At 35.6% G+C, this 20780-nt stretch overlaps 1 protein-coding gene across 4 annotated transcripts in view; it reads right to left on the bottom strand.

Moving 5' to 3' along the window:
• Positions 1-20780, bottom strand: part of TSC22D2 (TSC22 domain family member 2) — a 54182-nt gene that overhangs the window by 30076 nt on the left and 3326 nt on the right. The window contains exons 2-3 of one of the 4 annotated variants that reach the window (XM_082625547.1): positions 10021-10092; positions 6675-8485 (exon numbers count right to left, since the gene is read on the bottom strand). The exons of 2 other annotated variants lie outside the window; for them this stretch is intronic. In XM_082625547.1, the coding sequence (XP_082481673.1) occupies positions 8434-8485; positions 10021-10092 (124 nt within the window). In that variant the 3' untranslated portion in view covers positions 6675-8433. Of the gene's footprint in view, positions 1-6674; positions 8486-10020; positions 10093-20780 lie in introns of those variants that run through there. One more of the 4 variants, XM_082625545.1, reaches the window with a different exon arrangement.

Here is a 20780-nt window from a genome sequence, read left to right as displayed (position 1 = left end):
ACTCGGTCCTTTATTAAAGGACCTGCCAACAACAAGCACTGTTATGATAAATGCCTGGGAAAAAAAATCTTTGGAAGACAGAATTAAACCAGCCATATAAAGCAGACTTAGTTATTTTACTGTGAAGCTTATAAAAAAGATAATTTTAAGGGTGTGTGCACCATACAAATGTACAGGAAATTTAGGACATAAGAGCTGTATACACTGAAAGTATGTAAAACTTCTGTATCAAATTTTTCCCGAGCATGCATTTTCAAAATTAGCTGTTACCGAGTAAAAGGCTCACAAGTGAAGAGTTTCAATCACTAAATTCCAACATGTAAGAAATCCTTATTAAAAATCTGAAATAAAACTGAGTAACTGAAGTGCTTGTGGATGAGTAACAGAGTTAAGATAAATTAGATATCCTTTAAAATTTAACTTAAAATTAGAATTCTCCTAAAAATGAATATTTATTTAGAAAGCTGTTTTAATATATCAATCATAATCTTGAATCTCTGGCAAGATTGCTATCAAAAACAAATCTTCAACATTTCCTATAGATATCATTTCATTCTTTTAATTGCTGAGGAAAAAAATCCCATTTAACTGAGAATGTGCTATTGAAAGTTCTTATAGTATAGTCCAGCAAGAACTAAGCTTAAGTTTACCATTATTTAGCTTATTTTATGGCAAACTTATATTAATAGAACCAAAGAGTGAGCACAGGGGCAAAGAGGTAGATGACTTGCAATTTCCAAGTCATTATTTGAAAACTGATATGTGAAATCAGACAAACCTATACCTAAGAGTTCCTAAAGGAACTTGCTATTTATTTGAATGAATGTGCTTACCTTCTTTTGGTACAAAATTTCACTTTCAAAGTGTAAAACGCATTTCTTTAAAAAGTTTACTACACTGTTTTGAGAATTCTTAGACATTATATAGACGAATGCTTGCTTCTGTAAAGGTCAGAAATGCTTATTTTTTAATGGTGAAAAGGGGAAAATGGGGCAACCCTGCATGCCCCTGATAATTACATATAGTCTTTCCATATGTATTGGAGAAATGAGGCTAGAAATATCAAAGATAAACTTATGGAAAAAAATTAGCTCAAACGTACCTAACAGAATAAGGACACTGACACACAGTGTTCCAAGAAACTCACATATAAAAAGACATACACAATTATAGGAAACTTGTACCTGTGGTTGAGCCAAGATAAGATATAATTTAAGACAATGATCAGTTATGTTAAAAACTTAAAAAAAAGATGTTTAGCATTTTATGTATTGTATGAAATGCACCTACTGGTGGAAGATAGGCAAGAATTTCATTAATGCAGCTTTGAAAAAGAGCTCTAACAAGATAGTGATAGATATTTTTAACAGATCATGTTTATTCACAAATGATTCATACTCTTCTTTCTTTCAAAAGGAGTAGAAACAGCTTATAGAGATGATACCAAAAAAAGAAAAAAAAAAGGAAATTGAAATTGGGGGTGGGAGAAGATAAAAATGGAAAAACAAAGTAAGCAGAAGCAAGTTGTGTGTTACTCAAATATATGCAATAAGGTCCTACAGGCTTTGTTAAGACAGAGCTATATATTTGACTTCGAGCTCTTGTTAATAACAGTTAACATAAAAGAAATATAACTGTTCTCAAAATTTAAAATATCAACACGTGTTACGCCTAAGAGTTAACGTCTAACTTCTTGAAACAAACTATGTTATGACCATCCCAGACATACATTTAGCAACATTTTCTGGACTAAGTTAGCAATATCTAAGAAACAGCTGCTGTAAATACAGAAATTTTCTGAAGATTAATGGTTAGTAGTAACTGTGAACACGAGTGGGATTAGTCAGACACAACAACTCTTTTTCCCTTCCTGTTCTCCTTCTAATAGTGTGTAGGTATAGAAAGAGAATACCTTCTTTATCTTGATATTACCACTAGCAGACATGTATTAATAGAAAGATGTTTTTGGCTTCCAGGACACAGGTTACAGCACCACTATTTCTGGGCCAAATATCACAATTAAAAACTGAAAAAAATACAATGAGCACCTTCCAAATTTTTTAGTATTTATCACCGAGGATCTTCAAACTTTGACAATAACCAGAAAACAAAACAGCATAAAAATGCTATTTCTTGAGGATATTTATCAATGAATACACGTTCTAAATTATTACCCCCTATTTAAATTTACTTGTCAAATGTGGAAAATATTTTAGAAGTTGTCAAGTGAAGCCTAAACACAGAAGCTAATTTCTGGTAAGCAAATGCATTTAAATGCTCTATATCCATCACAAAAATCTAATACATTTCCTGATTTGCGTGATTTAGAATATTAGTACAAGTGCACACACACACACAAAGAATGTCGGCTAGAATAGAGTCAGTCATTTCTCTCGTCTAACTACCTACCAACCCAAATCTTAATGAAAACAAAATATTAAAATAATTCCACTTGATATTTCTTTCTTCTCAATAGGCTGCCAAAACTATCTGCAGGTTTAAATACATAGAAGAGGTATGAGTTCATACTTTTAAATTGTTGAAGAACTAGAATGGAAAAAAACCCCAAACAGATGTTATATGGTTGTTCTGGTTCAATAATTTCAGGCTATATTTAAATTTCCTTCTCATCTGAACAAGTTCAGTAAGAGTCTTTTCTTAAAAAGCTTTGCTACAGAGTTCTAGATTCTTCAGGAAAAAAATAAGATGGGTCTAGCAAATTATACACACACGTTTCTGTTCTGTTCAAAGGGTTGGTTTACTTAAAACCCATCTGGTGAAAAGTTAAAATACAACAATAACAAAGAGACCTTACCAACTATTTCTGAGTTTTTTAATTGTTTCTCAAATTTCATCCTGAAAATAATTAACAAGACCTCTCAGAGTAGGTAGGCTGTGGTGACTTATGTAGAGAAAATTTACTAACTAAAGAAGAAGGTGGTAAGCACATGAACAGAAGCATGTAACAGTGGATGAGCAGTTAATAATTTCTCATCACCAATTCTGAAGCCCAGTCATGTGCTGAAAATAATATCAGCATGTCAGGTGAGAGGAGAAGAAATGCTTAGGATCCACTGAAACACCACTTCAAACAATGAGATACAGATCTATGGTTAAAAATCTGGCAGCAGACAATCCACCTTAGGCAACTATCACAATAAAACTAGGAGGATACAACAGACCATAAAGGATAGCAGTCACATACTTTGTGAACCCAAGTGGTGAGTAAAAAATGTCTTCAAATCATACTACTTTTTCTCAACTCAAGATAATTAAAATCCCTATTTAATACATACGTACAAAAATCACAGTACAGGGGCTTCCCTGGTGGCGCAGGGGACACGGGTTCATGTCCCGGTCCGGGAAGATCCCACATGCCGTGGAGCAGCTGGGCCCGTGAGCCATGGCCGCTGAGCCTGCACGTCCAGAGCCTGTGCTCCGCAACGGGAGAGGCCACAACAGTGAGAGGCCCGCGTACCGCAAAAAAAAAAAAATCACAGTACAGAAAAAACTAGTACAAGAATATACCTCAATTTCTGTTCTAAGGGATATACCCACATTAATATCCACATGTTCTTCTTCTCTTGCCACCCCCTACTAAACTTTGAGAAATAAAAGACTCCTCTTAAAAATTTCTCTAATCCCAGTAGTTGTTTTAGCTGGATTTTAGGCAGTACTCCCTTTCCTCTCTCTTCTCCCCAGCCCCTATAAGACAGACTAGTTAAGCAGATGCATTTTTTCCCAGTATTTCATCCAGAACATTAGCACTTCCTTTTTTGGTGAATATTTAAACAATCTTAAAGGAGGCTAATAGAAGTGAAGTACTTACTTATTTATATAAGACAGGAGGAAAGAAGACAGGTGTTTCATAATTAAATGTAATCTGTGATCTTGTTTAGGCTCTTGGATCAGGTAAAAAATGGTCACGAATGAGATTATTGGGAAAACTGGCAAAAGTGTGAACATGAACTGTATGTTACATATTAGATAATAGTCTAACAAGTCTGAATTTGGTAATTATACTATTTTTTACATAATAGGAAACATATGCTAAAGTATTTTGGGGTTAATAGACATGCTATCTGCAAATTACTCTTAAATGGTTCCTAAATAATATGTTAGGATGATAAAGCAAATATGCCTAAATGTTAACAAATGTTGAACTTGGTAAGATTATTGAAAATTAAAAATTTTTTCAAAACAGAGACTCAAATATTTTCCCTTCTTTTTGGTTAGGAAATAATATTCTTAGAATCTTCTAGTCTCTAAGACCACTTATCTTCTTCAAAGTTTCTGTTGTTCTCTAAATGTAGGTAGTGCTGCCCAAGGTCCTGGCTTGACCCTTTTTCCCTACTCTGTTCCTAGGAAATGTTAGCCCTTCCTAAAGCTTGAACTCTAAAATAAAATAATAATATAAACAAAGAAACAAATAAAAGATTCTTCAATCTCTTCTAGGCTTAACCTCTCTACCAAGCTGCAAGTCTGCAGCTAAAGCTGTACCCTGAGTATTTACTTCCACCTTGACTTTCCACTGGCTCTTCCGACTCAAAACAAAATCTCATCACTATTTTCTCCTTCCCAAACCAACGATTTCGCTAATACTTCCTAATGGTACCACCATTCCCTCAATTAGGTCTGACACGTTGGAGTCAAATCTGACTGCTTCCCTATCATATCCAATCAGTAGCAAAATTCTTTAATTCTAACCTTCTGATAACCATTCTTTCCTCAGCTCCATTGCCTAATTCAGGCCTTCATTACCTTTCTAGTATCTCTGATCTCTATCCAATCCACCATTTCTTCTCTGTTGTCTTCAAATGTTTTATGCACCAATCAAATTTAACCATCCTTATCACATATGCCCTGTACTTCCACAGTGGTTCACAGTATTTCCTCTAACTGGAAGGTGTCCTTTCACTCTGCATGACCAAATTCTACCCAATCATTGGTTTCCCAATTTGTGGTCACCACTTAATTGTCTCTGACATGGGAATTCTTTCCTAATAGAGAATAGTTTGTTAGCCTTCCATTCCTTAAGCAAATTCGCAGCTCTTTGAGGTTTTCTTAAAATCATGGGCAACAAAGACAAAACAGAAGTAAAGCAGATCAATTTCAAAACTTTTACCTCTTTTCTTTTTTCCTTTAGAATTAAGTGGTGGGGCAATAAAACTCCACACGGTAGGGATTTTGAAAGTAACTGGCTCTAAACCTCAAAGTCAAACATTCCTGATTAATAGGATGACAGCTTTATTATTTCTAGTGATTGGCAAGACTATTTCCCTGGGGGCCCATCTCCTTTCAGAAAGTAAGCTCAAGCCTGTCTCTTGAAACACCCACCTGGCTGTCCAGGTGGAATATAAAGAAAGTAGATTTTCTAGTTAGCTTTGTATTTAGAGTAACTATCCTATAGAAATGGAGTACAATAGGTCTGTCACCATCTTTTCCTATTCATTCTAGTCAGATAAATATTGCCTCAAATTACATTAGCTTTTGTCGCAGGCTTGTCACTTGCTCACTAATTACTGTGAAATGCAGCCAACTAGTATCTAGGTACTGTTTACTCTACCTATTCAACTTAGGTTTCAACCTCCCTGAATTTACATACACGTTCTTTCACTTTCTTAATTGCTGCACATACTTTAGACTGTTAAATTCACAAATGCTATCATCCAGTAATAGCTATGACTTCCTGCTTTAACGTCATCTGAACATTTTATAAGCATGTTCTTAGGTTTTCACCTAAATCTGAGATCCAGTCCTAAAAAGATGACAGGCCATTAAAAACTTTTCCTCTAATTTTTAGCATCTCTGATTATCCTCTACTAGATACCCTTAACTGAAATTGGTCAAAATATAATCAGATAATAAATTATGTAATTACTAGGTACAAATTCTTAGGAAGTATATTTGGTGTGGTTACATAACAGTTTGGGCCTATATCCTCAAGGTACTTAGAGTATAATTATTAGGAGAGAACATTTAACCAGTAACAATCTCTAACAAGTAACCCACCATGGTGATTCTTTAAAATTATGTAGTTCAGATCCACTACGCAGAAACATATAGATGAACCTCAAACATAATACTGGATAAAAGAGGACACAAAATACATAGTGTATGATTCCACTTACTGCAAGTTAAGATAGAGGAGGGAAATAATAGGAAGGGGGCACGAAGGGGTCATGAAGAGCTTATACTACTGTATCTTGATCTGGGTGCTAGTCACACAGATGTGTTCAGTTTGAGCTGTACATTTATGAACAGTGGCCTTTTCTGATACAAAATATACTTCAATAAAAAGATTTTTCAAAAGTCATTAGCACCGAGCATTCAAAAACTAGATTATCCAAATTCTGAAACCTGAGTTTTTACCATCTGGGTTAACAAGTGGGTGTTAATGATGTATCCAAGCTTCCTGGAGTATGAGCGAACAAATTGTGTCTTAGGAGTAGTTTAGTTCTGATTTACCTCTTACTTCAAAAATGAAATCTCACAATGACAGGAAATACTGGATGCCTTTTCTAACACAAAATACTGGAGGTTATTTAACAAGAACGTTTTAATGCAACAATTGTGAAACTAGATGTAAATAGATGTAAGTAATCACTATAAAGACTTAATTTAACTGAAATCATCAAGTATCTAGAAGAAGACATAAACTTACTCAGACATTCATTTTAAATTAATAATTCAGGTATACTACTTTCCTTATTCATTTCTCTTTAAATATTGGTGCTATCATGAGGAAGGACAAGCTGACTCAAAGGGATGGTGCACCTAGCAACTGTTACTCTCATTTGTTAACTACATTTAAGTATTTTCTTCATTGGGGCAGAAACTCTTTTAAGTGTTTATCAATAAGGATAAATCCTTACAAGCTACCTGATTTCTTCCTTTAGTCTACCTGAGGTAAAGTTTCTTCCCTCTAGTACTCCTTTACCTTACTGAACTGATATTTACAAGAAGGTAAAGTTGTTTGCTATAAATTCTTACCCTTAGCTTTTACAGACAAAGGACTCCCAATGAGAACCTGCTCCCCAGTGATCATCAGGATAGGTTTCTAAACTAATTCTGTCGATATAACAAAGTAATGCCAATAATGATTAAGTTTGGGAAGCTGTGTTTTAAAGAAGAAAAAACAAGAAGTCAGATTTTCAAGTTACTATTCTGAAATGCCAATAGGCTAGGCTATCACTAAAAATTGGCACAGGGCTTAAAAGCTTTCTGGAGAGTAAGATAATCTCCAGAAAGCTACATTATTCATTTTAATAAACAGTCAATGCAAATAATCTGGGCTCCCTGTATTATTTTAGCTATCAGTATCTATTATTCTTATATTTGATGATGATTTCAGCTGACTGATTCCCTGATGACTCTGCAAATGACAAATGCAGAAGACAGAAAATGATGGCTCTTACAGGAAAAGGGAAAGGAAGGCTTGACAGGAGCTTCGACTTTAGTATAATAACTGAATAAAACATTGGGTATCAATGGAAAGAGAGAATATCTAAATATAGGCAGAAGCAGACTGAGGGAAAGCTTCTCAACTTGCTAACTCTAATTTAAATAGTGGAGAAAACAAAGGGGCCTTTAGAGAGCTCTAAGTCAATGTGAGGAAGGTATACTAGTTACTTATATTTTGATTAAAAGATAGTCTGCTGAAAGAATTCTGGGGAAAAAAAGACACCAGTCTTTCAAGTAAGGCAAAAACCAAGAATCTTCAGCTATCTAGGGCAGGTTTAATAAAAACTGGCACAGGGCTTAAAAGCTGCCCCTACTGAAAATGATTTCTAAGATTTCATAAACAGGAGCCTGAAATATGGTATATACCACATTGATAGGCAAATTTATACCTCTTAAGTAGATGATGTAAGGAATTTATAGTCCCTTAAATCTCTGAATGGTTCTATTTAATAGAATCATCCTTGAAAAATACTGATAATTGCCAAATTATTAATAATATTTTAAAAATCTTAAATTTATAAGTCAAAAATGAACAAGGCAGCTTGGTGAGATAGTTTTCAAAGCTTAACACACATTAATCTTCAACCCGTCTGCGAAGAAAATGAATAAACAGTCCCACAATACTTTATTAGCTCATAACTTATTAAGAAGTTTGCAGATACCTGCCACCTGAAGTTGTAGATGGTTAGAACTAATAAGGCCAGCCACTACTGCTCTTCTCAACTGAAAATTAATTAAGCTAGTTGAAAAGCTAAAAGGAAGCCACTAGTCAGTTTCTACTGCGTTGGGCTTGTCACCTTGGTACCAACATGCCAACTTACAGTGAAGAATGGCTGATATAGAATATAAGTTTTGATTATATTTTGGCACTAACACACTATAGACAAGTATCCAAGTATCTGTTAAAATTCTTTGGTTCTGGACAAGAGGCTCCAAGGAGAAGAGAAAATATTTTCAACCCATGAGAAACTATAGATAAAGCAGCTTGCCTGATTTCTGATACCTTAAACGTTTCTGGTATCTAAAAAAGAAAACAGATAAGGAGTATTTAGCTGTAACAAATGATGAGCAGGCAACTTCTACAGCTGCTTTATAATGAAAAGACATCTTTTAATTAGATCCAAATTATAAAAAATAAAGTTCAAAACTTTCTACATTGTTTTGATGAAAATAATAGGTATTATTCATACTGATGTCATGGTAGCTCATGAAAGTTAGCTATTTGAAATAAATTACCATATATCTAAAAACTATTTTATAACATTTCTAAAGAGTACTATTTTTCCTTTTTCTAAGGGAAAAGTATAAAGTACACCCCAAAGTACTCACCCTGGCTACATCTGGTAAGCCATTTGAATGATTAAAACTTCATGCTTGTTTCATGCCACAATTTACATTTATGTCTCAATTTATATTGCTACAGCTATACAATTTAAAAATTGAATTTATAAACATAGCACTATACATTTTAAAACTTCTTGTTCTACAAGTAACCATTTAAAAACATTTTTAAGTTAAGTAAGGAACACATCACCAAAAAGACAGTTTGTTAGAAAATTTCTTGAGTGATACAGTAAATCAAGCCTAAGAATTAAAACACTGTTATTATTTCTGAGCAATGTAGACCATGTCTTCACATGACATGTACATGCACATAGCAATACTCTATTCTAATGAAAGAGATGCAGTTGAGTCTAGGAGTGTTATCCAAAATATGCCAAAAGACACAAATGCGCTGCCAGGCAGAGTTAAAAGAATCTAACAAAGCTTTGTGTGAGTCTTAAAAACATTGTTTGCACTCAACTTCTATTAATTAGACACAGAATGATTGAGTGCTAATAAATATTCAGCAAAATAAGTGAACAGATATAACAGATATAATATACTACTTAAAATGTGTATTAAGCAGAAAGATAAACCAAAGTATCTGCTGCCATACATGAACTCCAAGACTTCAGTCTATATTTTAAAAAGTTAAAAATAAAATTTATACAACATTTCTGTGAGAAAACAAACTGTTTTAGGGGTTTATAAAACAGTAATGCAGATCTGGTGAATTCTAGCAAACAAGCTTAAGGTTAAATTTTCTGGCCAAGAATTAAACAATGACTACTACTTTGATACCTTAGTCGTTTCCCTCCTCCAATTTCTTAATATGAAATAACATTTTGCTTTGAGTCACTATGGCTTTTACAGAGAAATCATATAAAATGGCACAAAATTAAAATAACTGTAGGTAGTTTATTTTATAAAATATGTTTTTACATTAAGTACACATGGGTAAGGGGATATTTCATGTAATAAAATCCAATAGAAAAAGTCCTTCAAAAAATACACTTTTAAGTGCAGTAAAAAGGAAAGTATGTCTATATTCTATTTAAAATATAGTTTGTCCTTTTGGTTTATTTTGCTGCTTTGTCCCATGCTAGATACCATGTGATTTTCCCCCCTCCTAAAATAATAAAGATCAGTTTTAAAGATGAGAAACCGTTACAGTGCAAAGCAGTTCATGCATACACTTTTGCATGTATGCATTCCATATGAAAGTATTCATACCTATGCCAGAGGTTCTTTGATTCCTGAATCGTGTTCAAATGGAACGCTTGGAAGAAAGCAGTTGAAGGATTCCTGTGAGATCCAAGAATCAAATGGAAATGAAGTTGAGAAAGTACAGTAAAATCACTTACTTTTCAAAAAAAGATGGTAAACTAATAAGAACCTACTGTATAGCACAGGGAACTCTACTCAATGCTCTGTGGTGACCTAAACGGGAAGGAAATCCAAAAGAGGGGATATATGTATACGTATAGCTGATTCACTTTGCTGTACAGTAGAAACTAACACAACATTGTAAAGCAAATGTACTCCAATAAAAATTAAAAAAATAAACTCATTTCCCAAAAAATTTAAAAAAGATTTTAGATTTCTAATACAATGCAACTGTTTTAATAAAAAGAAAAAAAACCCACATAAGCTTGATTAAAAACATTTTGAAAGAAATTAAAAAACTGGACCAAATCCAGCAGACCCTAACAATTCAGGATCACAGTTCTAAAAAAAAGGCATAATACAGATAAAATGAAATACTAACTAGCACCCAGTTGTGTGTGTATATACATTTACATACATATGAATGTGACCAGTTCATAGGTACAGTATTCATGTAAAATTAGTTAAACAATAGCTTCATGATATGATAATTCTTCATAGGACCTATTTGACAGGATTTGATGGTGACCAATGAGTCCTTTTCTGGGTTGGACTTGACACAATTTCCACCTTCAGAATTCATTTATTTATGGGTGGTTTCTCTGGGTTAAGGCAAAAAATGGTGCTGCAATTGGAGGGCAGCCTTCTAACTTCCTGCATTTGTACAGTGCCCCTTTAAGGGGTAAGAGCTTATACACCATTATCACCACCCATTTCCACTATTCCCTGGAGACACATTCCCTAGGGCTATAACTATAGAATCTTAATGGGGCAAGCTCTCAGCATACTGGTTTCACCTCACATCTCAGAAGTTCTCAAGAGACTAACCTTTTGACAAACCTGCTCTGTAACAGCTCTGTCTCCACCTCAGCATATTTCCATGGTCTCCGCCACTCCCAACCCATACAATAGGGAGCCAACAAAAACTTGCCACATCACTTCTAAAATTCCTGACTGGTGCTGTAGCAGAATAACAGTAGCAAGCTAAGAATATAAGTGCTTATTGTATACCAGACACTATTCTAAGTGCTTTACATTTATTAACTCAATACTACAACAGCCCTAAGAGCTAGGTGTTATTATTATTCCCATCTCACAGATAAGGAAACTGGGTCAGACAGAAGTAACTTGCCCAATGTCACAGAGCTAGTTAAGTGGCAATCTGGTCCCAGGGTTTATGCTCTTAAACCACTATGCTAAGCATATAACAGAGTTAAATTTTAACCTCTCTAGGTCTGTCTCCATCAGTTAAATGGTGATATTACTATCTAGCCTTGCAGGGTAATAGGTAACTAGTGCTCCTGGCATTTAGTCAATGCTCAATAAATGACAGCTATTATCTTTATCATCAAAATGAGGTTCAGATACAACATGGCAATTCTGAGACCCTAACTAGTGCCTTAGGTGAGTCTGCAGTATTATCAGTATAATAAGAAAACTATTTCCAACTTCTACTGGAATAGCAATCAAGTATCAATGATCATCAAATAAAATACTCACTCAATAGAATTCCATGATTTCAAAACTCATAGGACATCAAGACATATATTATCAGGACTTCCCCGGTGGCACAGTGCTTAAGAATCCGCCTGCCAATGCAGGGGACACGGGTTCAAGCCCTGGTCCTGGAAGATCCCACATGCTGCGGAGAAACTAAGCCCGTGCACCACAACTACTGAGCCTGTGCTCTAGAGCCCACGAGCCACAACTACTGAGCCTGAGTTCAACTACTGAAGCCCATGCGCCTAGAGACCATGCTCAGCAACAAGAGAAGACACTGCAATGAGAAGGCCATGCACTGCAAAGAACAGCAGCCCTGGCTCGCCGCAACTAGACAAAGCCCGTCCACAGGAATGAAGACACAACACAGCCAAAAATAAATAAATACATGAACAAACAAAACAAAACTTAAAAGACACATACTGGGGACTTCCCTGGTGGCACAGTGGTTAAGAATCCGCCTGCCAATGCAGGGGACACGGGTTCGAGCCCTGGTCTGGGAAGATCCCACATGCCATGGAGCAACTAAGCCCGTGCACCACAACTACTGAAGCCTGCGTACCTAGAGCCCATGCTCTGCAACAAAGAGTTGCCCCCGCTCGCCACAACTAGAGCAAGCCTGCATGGAGCAACGAAGACCCAACGCAGCCAAAAATAAATAAATAAATAAATAAATTTATTAAAAGACGACATATATTAATCTACTGAATTGTAAAAAAAAAATATTTTCTAGAAGGCATTTTAAATTTTAACCAGTAGGGTATCTTTTAGATGATCCAAATCTGGGAAAGGAAGATAGACACTAGATGCCAGTATGTCACCAAAGCAACTATTTGATTAACTAGGAGTCTTCAGTGTGTGTACTTCTTTTTGCTTCCCCTACTTCAACTCCTTTCTGTTCTTTTAACTGTTTCTCTACCTTTCTCCTGACTAGGTCTAAGGCAATTAAAGGCACTGATTGGACCTACTAATATCAAGAAAGAATTAAGAGGTTGTTAACTACTGTTTATTTAACAGCTTGTATCCTCTCAAGATACATTTGCCAGGCCCCTTTTTTTCACTGTACTTAAAAAATCAGTCTGCCAAATTAAATGAAAGCCAACTAAACCAACTGAAAACTCAATTTGGCTTTTTTACCAGGCTCAACCAAGACCATATGGGAATAAGTCTGCTATTCACACAGGTCTGTTTGGAGACTTTGGGTTTAAAATAAACAGAGTGACACAAAGAGGAAGGTAGTAAATACAAAAAAAATAACAAAGAGTAAACTTGGAAGTTATTCTGCAAGTCTGGAATTCAAAATTCATTAAAGAACATTTACAATATATTTTTAAGGGAGATATTCTTTAGAAGAACTTCAGATCCCCTGATTTTGGAAAAATATATACATATATATTTAATTTGAATCAAATTCAAATGCCACATAAATTGGTTTTAAATAAAGTCACGACTTTAGTTATGAAATTCCAGCATTTTTACAGCATTGATACTAATAACGAAATGTTTCTCATAGGTCAAATGTAGAAGTGAAAAGAGAACATATCTGCAGTTAGTCGTGCATCTTGGGGGCGAGAAAAATAACTGTGAAATAAAATACAGTACTATAAATGGACTTAAAGTCTTTAGAACGTGTCAACAAATACACTTAGGTTGCAAAAGCTGGCAGTTAACAATCCCTTTTTACATATATTCAAAATGAATAAGCCATATGGAGTTATACAATCTATGTAGTGTAAAAAATTTTAAATACTTGAGATTCCAAGGACAAACATTTAGTCTTATTATAAAATATGAAATTTCTGGTTTCTGGAATACTTAAGCTGGGATGTTATCCATAAACTGATTTTTCGCAAACAGCAACAATTAGTCTCAAAACATTGATTAGCAGCACAGATTAAAGGAGTCATGTCTGTGAAACCTAGCTGATCAAGAACTTCAGAGGAGCCATCTATAAGTACTGAAGGGCCTGATCATCAAAGACTTCTGTTTTGGAATGGCATAAAATTGAGGAACTTAAGAGTTCATGGAAAACACTGTTAATGGGGATCATTTCAAGTTTACAGTCTATGAAATCTGAAGGCACCAAGAGGCAAATGGTATTAAAAATGTGTTAGAAATATTGAATTTTATGCAGCTTTGGTCACAAATTCTCTTCTGCTCAAGAAATAAAATTTGAAAACAGTTCTCTAACAACATATCTGATGTCAATGTAAGCTACTAAACTCAGTATAAAGCCAATCAAGCACTTCTTAGGAAGACTCACCTAAAACACTGTTTTCCTATTTGTAGAAAATTTTCCAAACCAATGAACAAAATACTTCTTTTCTCTCTGACTTTTTTTTTTTTTTTTTTTTTTTGCGGTACGCGGGCCTCTCACTGTTGTGGCCTCTCCCGTTGCGGAGCACAGGCTCCGGACGCGCAGGCTCAGCGGCCATGGCTCACGGGCCCAGCCGCTCCGTGGCATGTGGGATCTTCCCAGAACGGGGCACGAACTCGTGTCCCCTGCATCGGCAGGCGGACTCTCAACCACTGGGCCACCAGGGAAGCCCATATCTCTGACTTTATATACTGAACAGTCTGTCATGATAATCACCAAGTACGTAAAGTAGTAGTACATGAGAAAGTATCTTAAATGTGACATATGTCTACCTGCTAAACTAAGATACTATCTTTGTAGGGTAACTAACTATAATCGCGAGGAGAAACATCCGTATATATTCTACCTCAAAACTAAGCTAAAAAACACTTGAAGCTTAAGGAATGAGGTACATGAGCCCTCTCCTCAGCAAATACCTTCTCCTTCTCTTATGTCAAAACTCAACTTCAGAAATCTCTAAATAGAAACCGGGGAAATACAGTAAGCCGAGGAACAAGGGCCATCTCCAACGTTATCATCTAGGGATTTTAAATGATTTAAAAAATATCCTTTAGGTAAAGGGTTACAACACAACTGATCAGGGCAACAGAAGCTTTTCCTTCATCCTATCTTACAGTCAGGAAAGTAGTAAACAAAACTAACTCCGGGAATATCCAAGAGCACTGGCTTTGGAGTCAGAAGGCCTGAATCTGACCTATGCCTTGTGTGACTTAATAGCTGTGTGACTCAAATCCTCAGCGCCTCATTTTGCTTAATCCATAAAAAAGGGGAGAAAAACACTCATTACAGTTACTGAAAAGATAAAATGAGATTATGTATACATACGGTCTGAAACAATTAAGCCTGGTCTATGTTTAACATAGGGTTATGATTTCCAAATATGCTGTATAAAGATCAACTTTTGGTACAGTATCTTAACATATACCAAATATTTCATCATTATTAAGGTACTACTGAGGCAAACAGAATACTTAAGGTAAACAGAATTCATAAACTTAGAGCCAGGTATACCAAGCTATTTAGTACATTCCATTGGAGGAATTCCACCTCTGGGATTCAGAGCTCCCCCCAGGATTTCCTTACACACAACTTTACCACAAGATATTAATTAAAAATACAATAACCACTAAAAAGCGTATTGAAATGGTTCCAAGATACTACTTTAACAATAAAAGCTTCAAGAAACACCTTAACAGCAACCATAGACTTAAGTGATAAAAATTTCCATTTCTCTCCGTGACATTTAAACCCTTCACTCTGATTACTGTCAAATTAATCACATCATGTTCCAAATCTGACATATTCTCACTCTTCCATATTGTTACACAAAACTGCCTTCTCCTTCCACTTGGAAAATCATCTGCTTCTCTCATCAGTGACCTCATCTGAATGACTCTTAAGATTCAACTCTAGAGTTAGCTTCAGAAGAAAGCAAAAGTAATAATGGGTTGCTTCTGAGGACAGAAATTGGGTGGCTGGAGGACAGAGTTAGCAGAATGGCTTTCAATTTATATTCATATATTTTGAATTTTGAACTTTATAAATGTATTGCCTATGCAGAGAAGTGGTTAATTTTAAACAGAAATCAGTCTAACTACTTCCTCCCCACACAAATCTGACTCGATGTCCTAAATTTTCCCATTAACAACTTCAATTTACTCCATCACAGCCTATAACGTATATCAAAGTATGCAACTTCAAATCGTAATTATTTTCATATAGCCTGAGATCTTGGAAGGCAGGATAGTTTTATTTCTGTATCCCAGTACTTACTACTCAGAAACCACAAAGCAAGTTGACTGATTCACATATTGCCACTTTAAATGTTTTCCTGGGCATTCAACCTACTTAAGGAGTATTTGCAAACTTCATTTTTTGTCACCTAATAGTCTGGGGGCAGGAAAAGGGTTTGACCAAGAGGAAGGTTTAAGTTGGCAGCTCTCTCATGAAACATGTCTATGTATGGACTCATACTCAGGGAATCTTAAAATCTGACCAAAGGCTCAAATTCTAATTTTACCAATGAGGAAAACCAAGAAAGTTAAATGACTTGACCAAAGAAATCAGCTAAATGGTGGAAGAGCCAGATTAGAACACAATTTGCTGTACCACTTCACTACATCATGAGTTTTCTGGCCTGAAACAATGTCTCCTTTTCTCTGATTATATCCATGCCATCCAATTACGTTTTTGGATCAAAACTAAACATTCTTGGTATGGTTTGTAGCATATCAAGAGTTGACCTGGAAAAACAGTGTAGACACTGAAACACTGATGTTTCTGTGATGTATGTTTGCCATACATACTGTTTTAGGTTATGCATGATTGTTCACAAATCACTTGCATACCTCATTTAATCCTCTCAAACTCTCCAAGGTAGGTATTATCCCCATTTTTCATATGGGAAAACAAGACTTAGAGGGCTAAATAACTAGCTCAAGGTCAAATGTCTCAAGTATGCGGTACAGTTGAATTTCAGCCCAGGCATGCGTGACTCCACTGTCTATAATGGTTACTCATATGATATGCTATAGTACATAATTAAACTTACCCTACCTAATTAAATTTACCCTAAGCAATGCCAGATTAAGAATATAACAAATAGAGTAATCTCAATCTGGTATGTTCAAGAATTGCTGTGGGAGGGCTTCCCTGGTGGTGCAGTGGTTGGGAGTCCGCCTGCCAATGCAGGGGACGCGGGTTCGAGCCCTGGTCTGGGAGGATTGCACATGCCGCGGAGCAGCTGGGCCCGTGCGCCACAGCTGCTGAGCCTGCACTATGAAGCCCTCAGGCCACAGCTACTGAGTCGGTGTGTCGCAAGTGCTGAGGCCCGCGCACCTGGAGCTCGTGCTCCGTGACAGGAGAGGCCGCAGCGGCGCACCGTGGTAAGGAGTGGCCTCTGCTCGAAGCAGCTGGAGAGGGCCCCAGCGCAGCAACGAAGACCCAATGCAGCCAAAAAAAAAAAAAGCAACAACAACAACAGAATTGCTGTGGGAAAGGCCTAAGTTATACCAATGATTCAGGCATGCGTATTCTTTGCGATGTGGTAATTCGTATTACACCATTTAAAAGAACAGCTTCAAATCACAAGTCTACTGCTTTAGTGTAAAGAAAAAACAAACTTAAAGGATTTATTCCAATTCAGGAAATTCGCTACACAGACCCCTTAAATACTGTCTTCAATTAAGATTTCTTATTAAAAATCTGCTCTTCCCATTAATAAAAAATTACTTAGAAACATCATGGTTCAGGCTACATTTAACCAGACACACCTGTTTTTGTAAAGCCTCTCGTATTTCGAGAGTAATGCAATTAAGAAATAAACGGTATCTGGAAGAGGAAATACATATTGGTCTAAAACAATTATTAAAAGGAGGAATTAGACCACTATTCCTCACTATTAACACGTGTTCCTATTCCTTCTGAGACCATATTTCATGTCATTTCACTACCTTTACTTCTGTGTTGGTTACCTGCCATTACTTCCTACTCCCACAACGCCCCAGCTTCTACCATTTCGGGAGAGAAAAGTCAAGATCCTTTTATACTCCCCTATCAACCATTCCTCAGGGAAGAGATTCACTGGTTTCCTTACCATCTGATTGGTGGGGCTGCTCTTTGTTACTAGAGGACTCTATAGAGCATGACTGCTTCCAACCTCTTTTGGTGCTGAGAAAGACTAAACTCTATTCTAAATTACCAAGTACCAGATCCATAAATCCAGTATCATGTTTTATCATTTCCAAATCAGTGCTATCAGAATTCTCAAAGAACAAATAGATTGGTATTACATTTATTCTCATAAAGGAGAAAGCATATATCCCACTACCAGTACTGTGAAAAAACAAAAATGACTTCTCATAAAGGCAATTTAGTTCAAGATACCCTCCATCCCTTACAAGAAAAAGACAGTGTTAATAAATTAGTTACTTGGACTGTGTCTCATCCACACACATAAAAACCCTTATATTTTCTAAAAAGTTAACCAATGTTCAGCCTATACAATTTAGTTCACACAAAATTTTAAACAATGGTGTTATCACTGTGAATAAAAAAGGCCATGCTGCCACTTATACGACTCTTGGTTTTAGGAATTTCAGGCACTTTTGGATCATCGGCCTTTCTGGAAACCTATGATAATTTCCTTAACTTAGAGCCACGTTTATGACTAAAGCATATCAACATGACACTCAGATGAATGCATCAGTATCATTTTTATACTAAATAATGATGTCACTCATACACAGGAGATACTACACTTTGATTACAAAATCCTTACTTACTTAGATAGGCCTAAGATGGTACCTGGCGTGTGATTTAAACATCAACTGTAAAGCTGCAAGACAAAATTACCTCCACACTTCAGTACTGATAAAGAACCATAAGCTCACAAAGAAATACAGATTCAAGTTAAGGAGCTTTCATTTTTAAAGACTAAATGCAGTAAGACTTTTTCAGAGTTCTAAGAAGTTCCCTATAGATTTTTGAAACAAAGTAAGAGTGACAGTTCTGCCTCCTGATATACATTTACATAATCCTCTCTTAAACGTCACGTTAAAAAAAAACTCCATTAAAAGAAGTGTGTATATATGTATATTTCATACATACATCTATATAGATATATATGAAGTATACAAACAAAATCTATATTTATAGCACATACCAGGACACACCATTTAACACTCACAATTTATAATATTTTATCAGCAGTCATTAGCAAACTACACAAATAAAACTATTAACAAGATATAAAGATATTTGCCACTAGAGGATCCTTACAATCAGGTTTTCAACAGTCTTTTGGTTGCAGTTGACAGTTCACAATTGCAGCCATTCATAAGAGCTCCTGGCATGTGGCCTACAGGGTTCACATTGGTCAGCTATCTATGGAAAATGATCTGTACCGTGTTCCTTTTCCAAAAGGGCCAGTAATATTTTGCACCTCCTCCTATTTACCAAATAGGAGTCTGTTAAGCGTGTAGGTAGTTTAAACAAATTTTGTAATGTTCACTGTAAAAGTGTCTATGCATTTTTTTATGAACTATATTTTCAACCATTATTATATCCTCCAGTTTACACAAAATCAATTTGAAGAATCTCAACAACTGACCATAAACTAGAATGATATATAAACTTCACGCTAATTAATACCATATGGTCAATCGGCAATGTTAACTCACAAATTTAACACTTTTCTTATTTTGTATATACAACTATCAGCCCATTTAAAGGTATGATAGTATATAAGTTCTGATTCTTTAAAATAAATGGTCTCAGAATGAGCCAATACAGATCCTTGTATTAAGTAATGCAAACAAAATCACAAGACAGAGTGCTTAATATATCAACTTAAACCACCTGATCTTTTTGTTAATCTTCCATTTTCCTTCCTTTTCTCAACAAAACAGACTGTGTTTACTAATGTCTTAATGGTTTTTTAAAAGGCAAACATCTTTTTTTACAAATATTTTCTAAGGATCTGAAATTTGTCAACCTATTAATAATTACTCAAGACCTCTCACTCCAATATGTTTTACTTTACATCTGAATGACTGCAAATAAAGTTGTACGAAGATTTTAATTTAAGAAGGTAACCTAAAATCACATTAAAATCACGATTTTGTTAGTACTATCTCCTCAAAAGTAGTCATCTCAGTAATTTAAACATACGCCTGGAAAAACTGTTACTTAATTTCAAGAATACAACTTTAAAAATGCCCTCTCTTTTACAAAGGCTTTCCATTAAAAAACAAATTTAAAAAGACCCCCAAACTATTTCTACTTAATGGATTTATTCCTTCACCAGGTGTGTTGGTCCAGTGACAAAAACAGTCAAATGTGTAAGATTACATCTTGGAAACTGGCATGTTAAGTTAGAAACCCATGAAGAGGCTATAACAAAAATTAGAAATGCACATTTGATAAGTAATGAAGATTTTAAAAGACTGGGTGGGGGAGGGAAGCGCCACATTTAAAATAGGACTATACACAAATGAAAACCCCTGCACTGGATTAACTGCTACAATTGATAAGAACATTGATACAGTCGTATCTGTAGTTCAAATAGTCACAAGTTTGGAAATGAGATTCTTGAAATTCAACTCTTTTAATAAAGTAAGAGAAGAAATGAATGTATCTTTGAGGTCATACCCTAAAGAATACATCCCAGAGTTTCCATTTATCAACAGATCTCTCTGCTTCATACCATATCGTCACCAAAAAGTTCTGGGGAAAGTAATTACAAATGCTGTAAACTGAGAGGTGTGAAGAGGAGAGAAAACACATTCTTCATTCATAGGTGTGCATGTGTTTTTAGGGTAGCGAGGGGTTGAGAAAACCAGTCATCATTTCTTGAAGAGATACAGTGTACAACAGGAACAGAGAGGTAGTAAGCAAATGGTTATTTATCAACCCATCACAAAAAAACTGGCTTCTGGCAGCTAGAAAAGGGAAGATGCCTGTTGACTATTACCAAAAGTGAACAAATAAACTCAAGTGGCATTTCAGGTGTGCCCCTACATGTGAAAAGTGAAATATGGCAGAAAATGTAAAGAGGGATTTTTGAGTGGCTTGTGGAATCAGTGTCTTTACTTGGTAGTCCCATCCATATAAAATTTCTCCATGACTAGCTAGCTGAGCTGACACGTGGTACTCTCTAAGAGTTCTCAAATGGAAGAAAGACTCCCCACAAGCAAGTCACCTACAAAAAAAAGATGAACTTTTAATTACA

Source organism: Mesoplodon mirus (assembly GCF_964341445.2).
Source record: "Mesoplodon mirus genome assembly, chromosome: 6".
Classification (NCBI taxonomy): domain Eukaryota; kingdom Metazoa; phylum Chordata; class Mammalia; order Artiodactyla; family Ziphiidae; genus Mesoplodon; species Mesoplodon mirus.
This window is presented reverse-complemented; position numbering and strand designations above follow the sequence as displayed.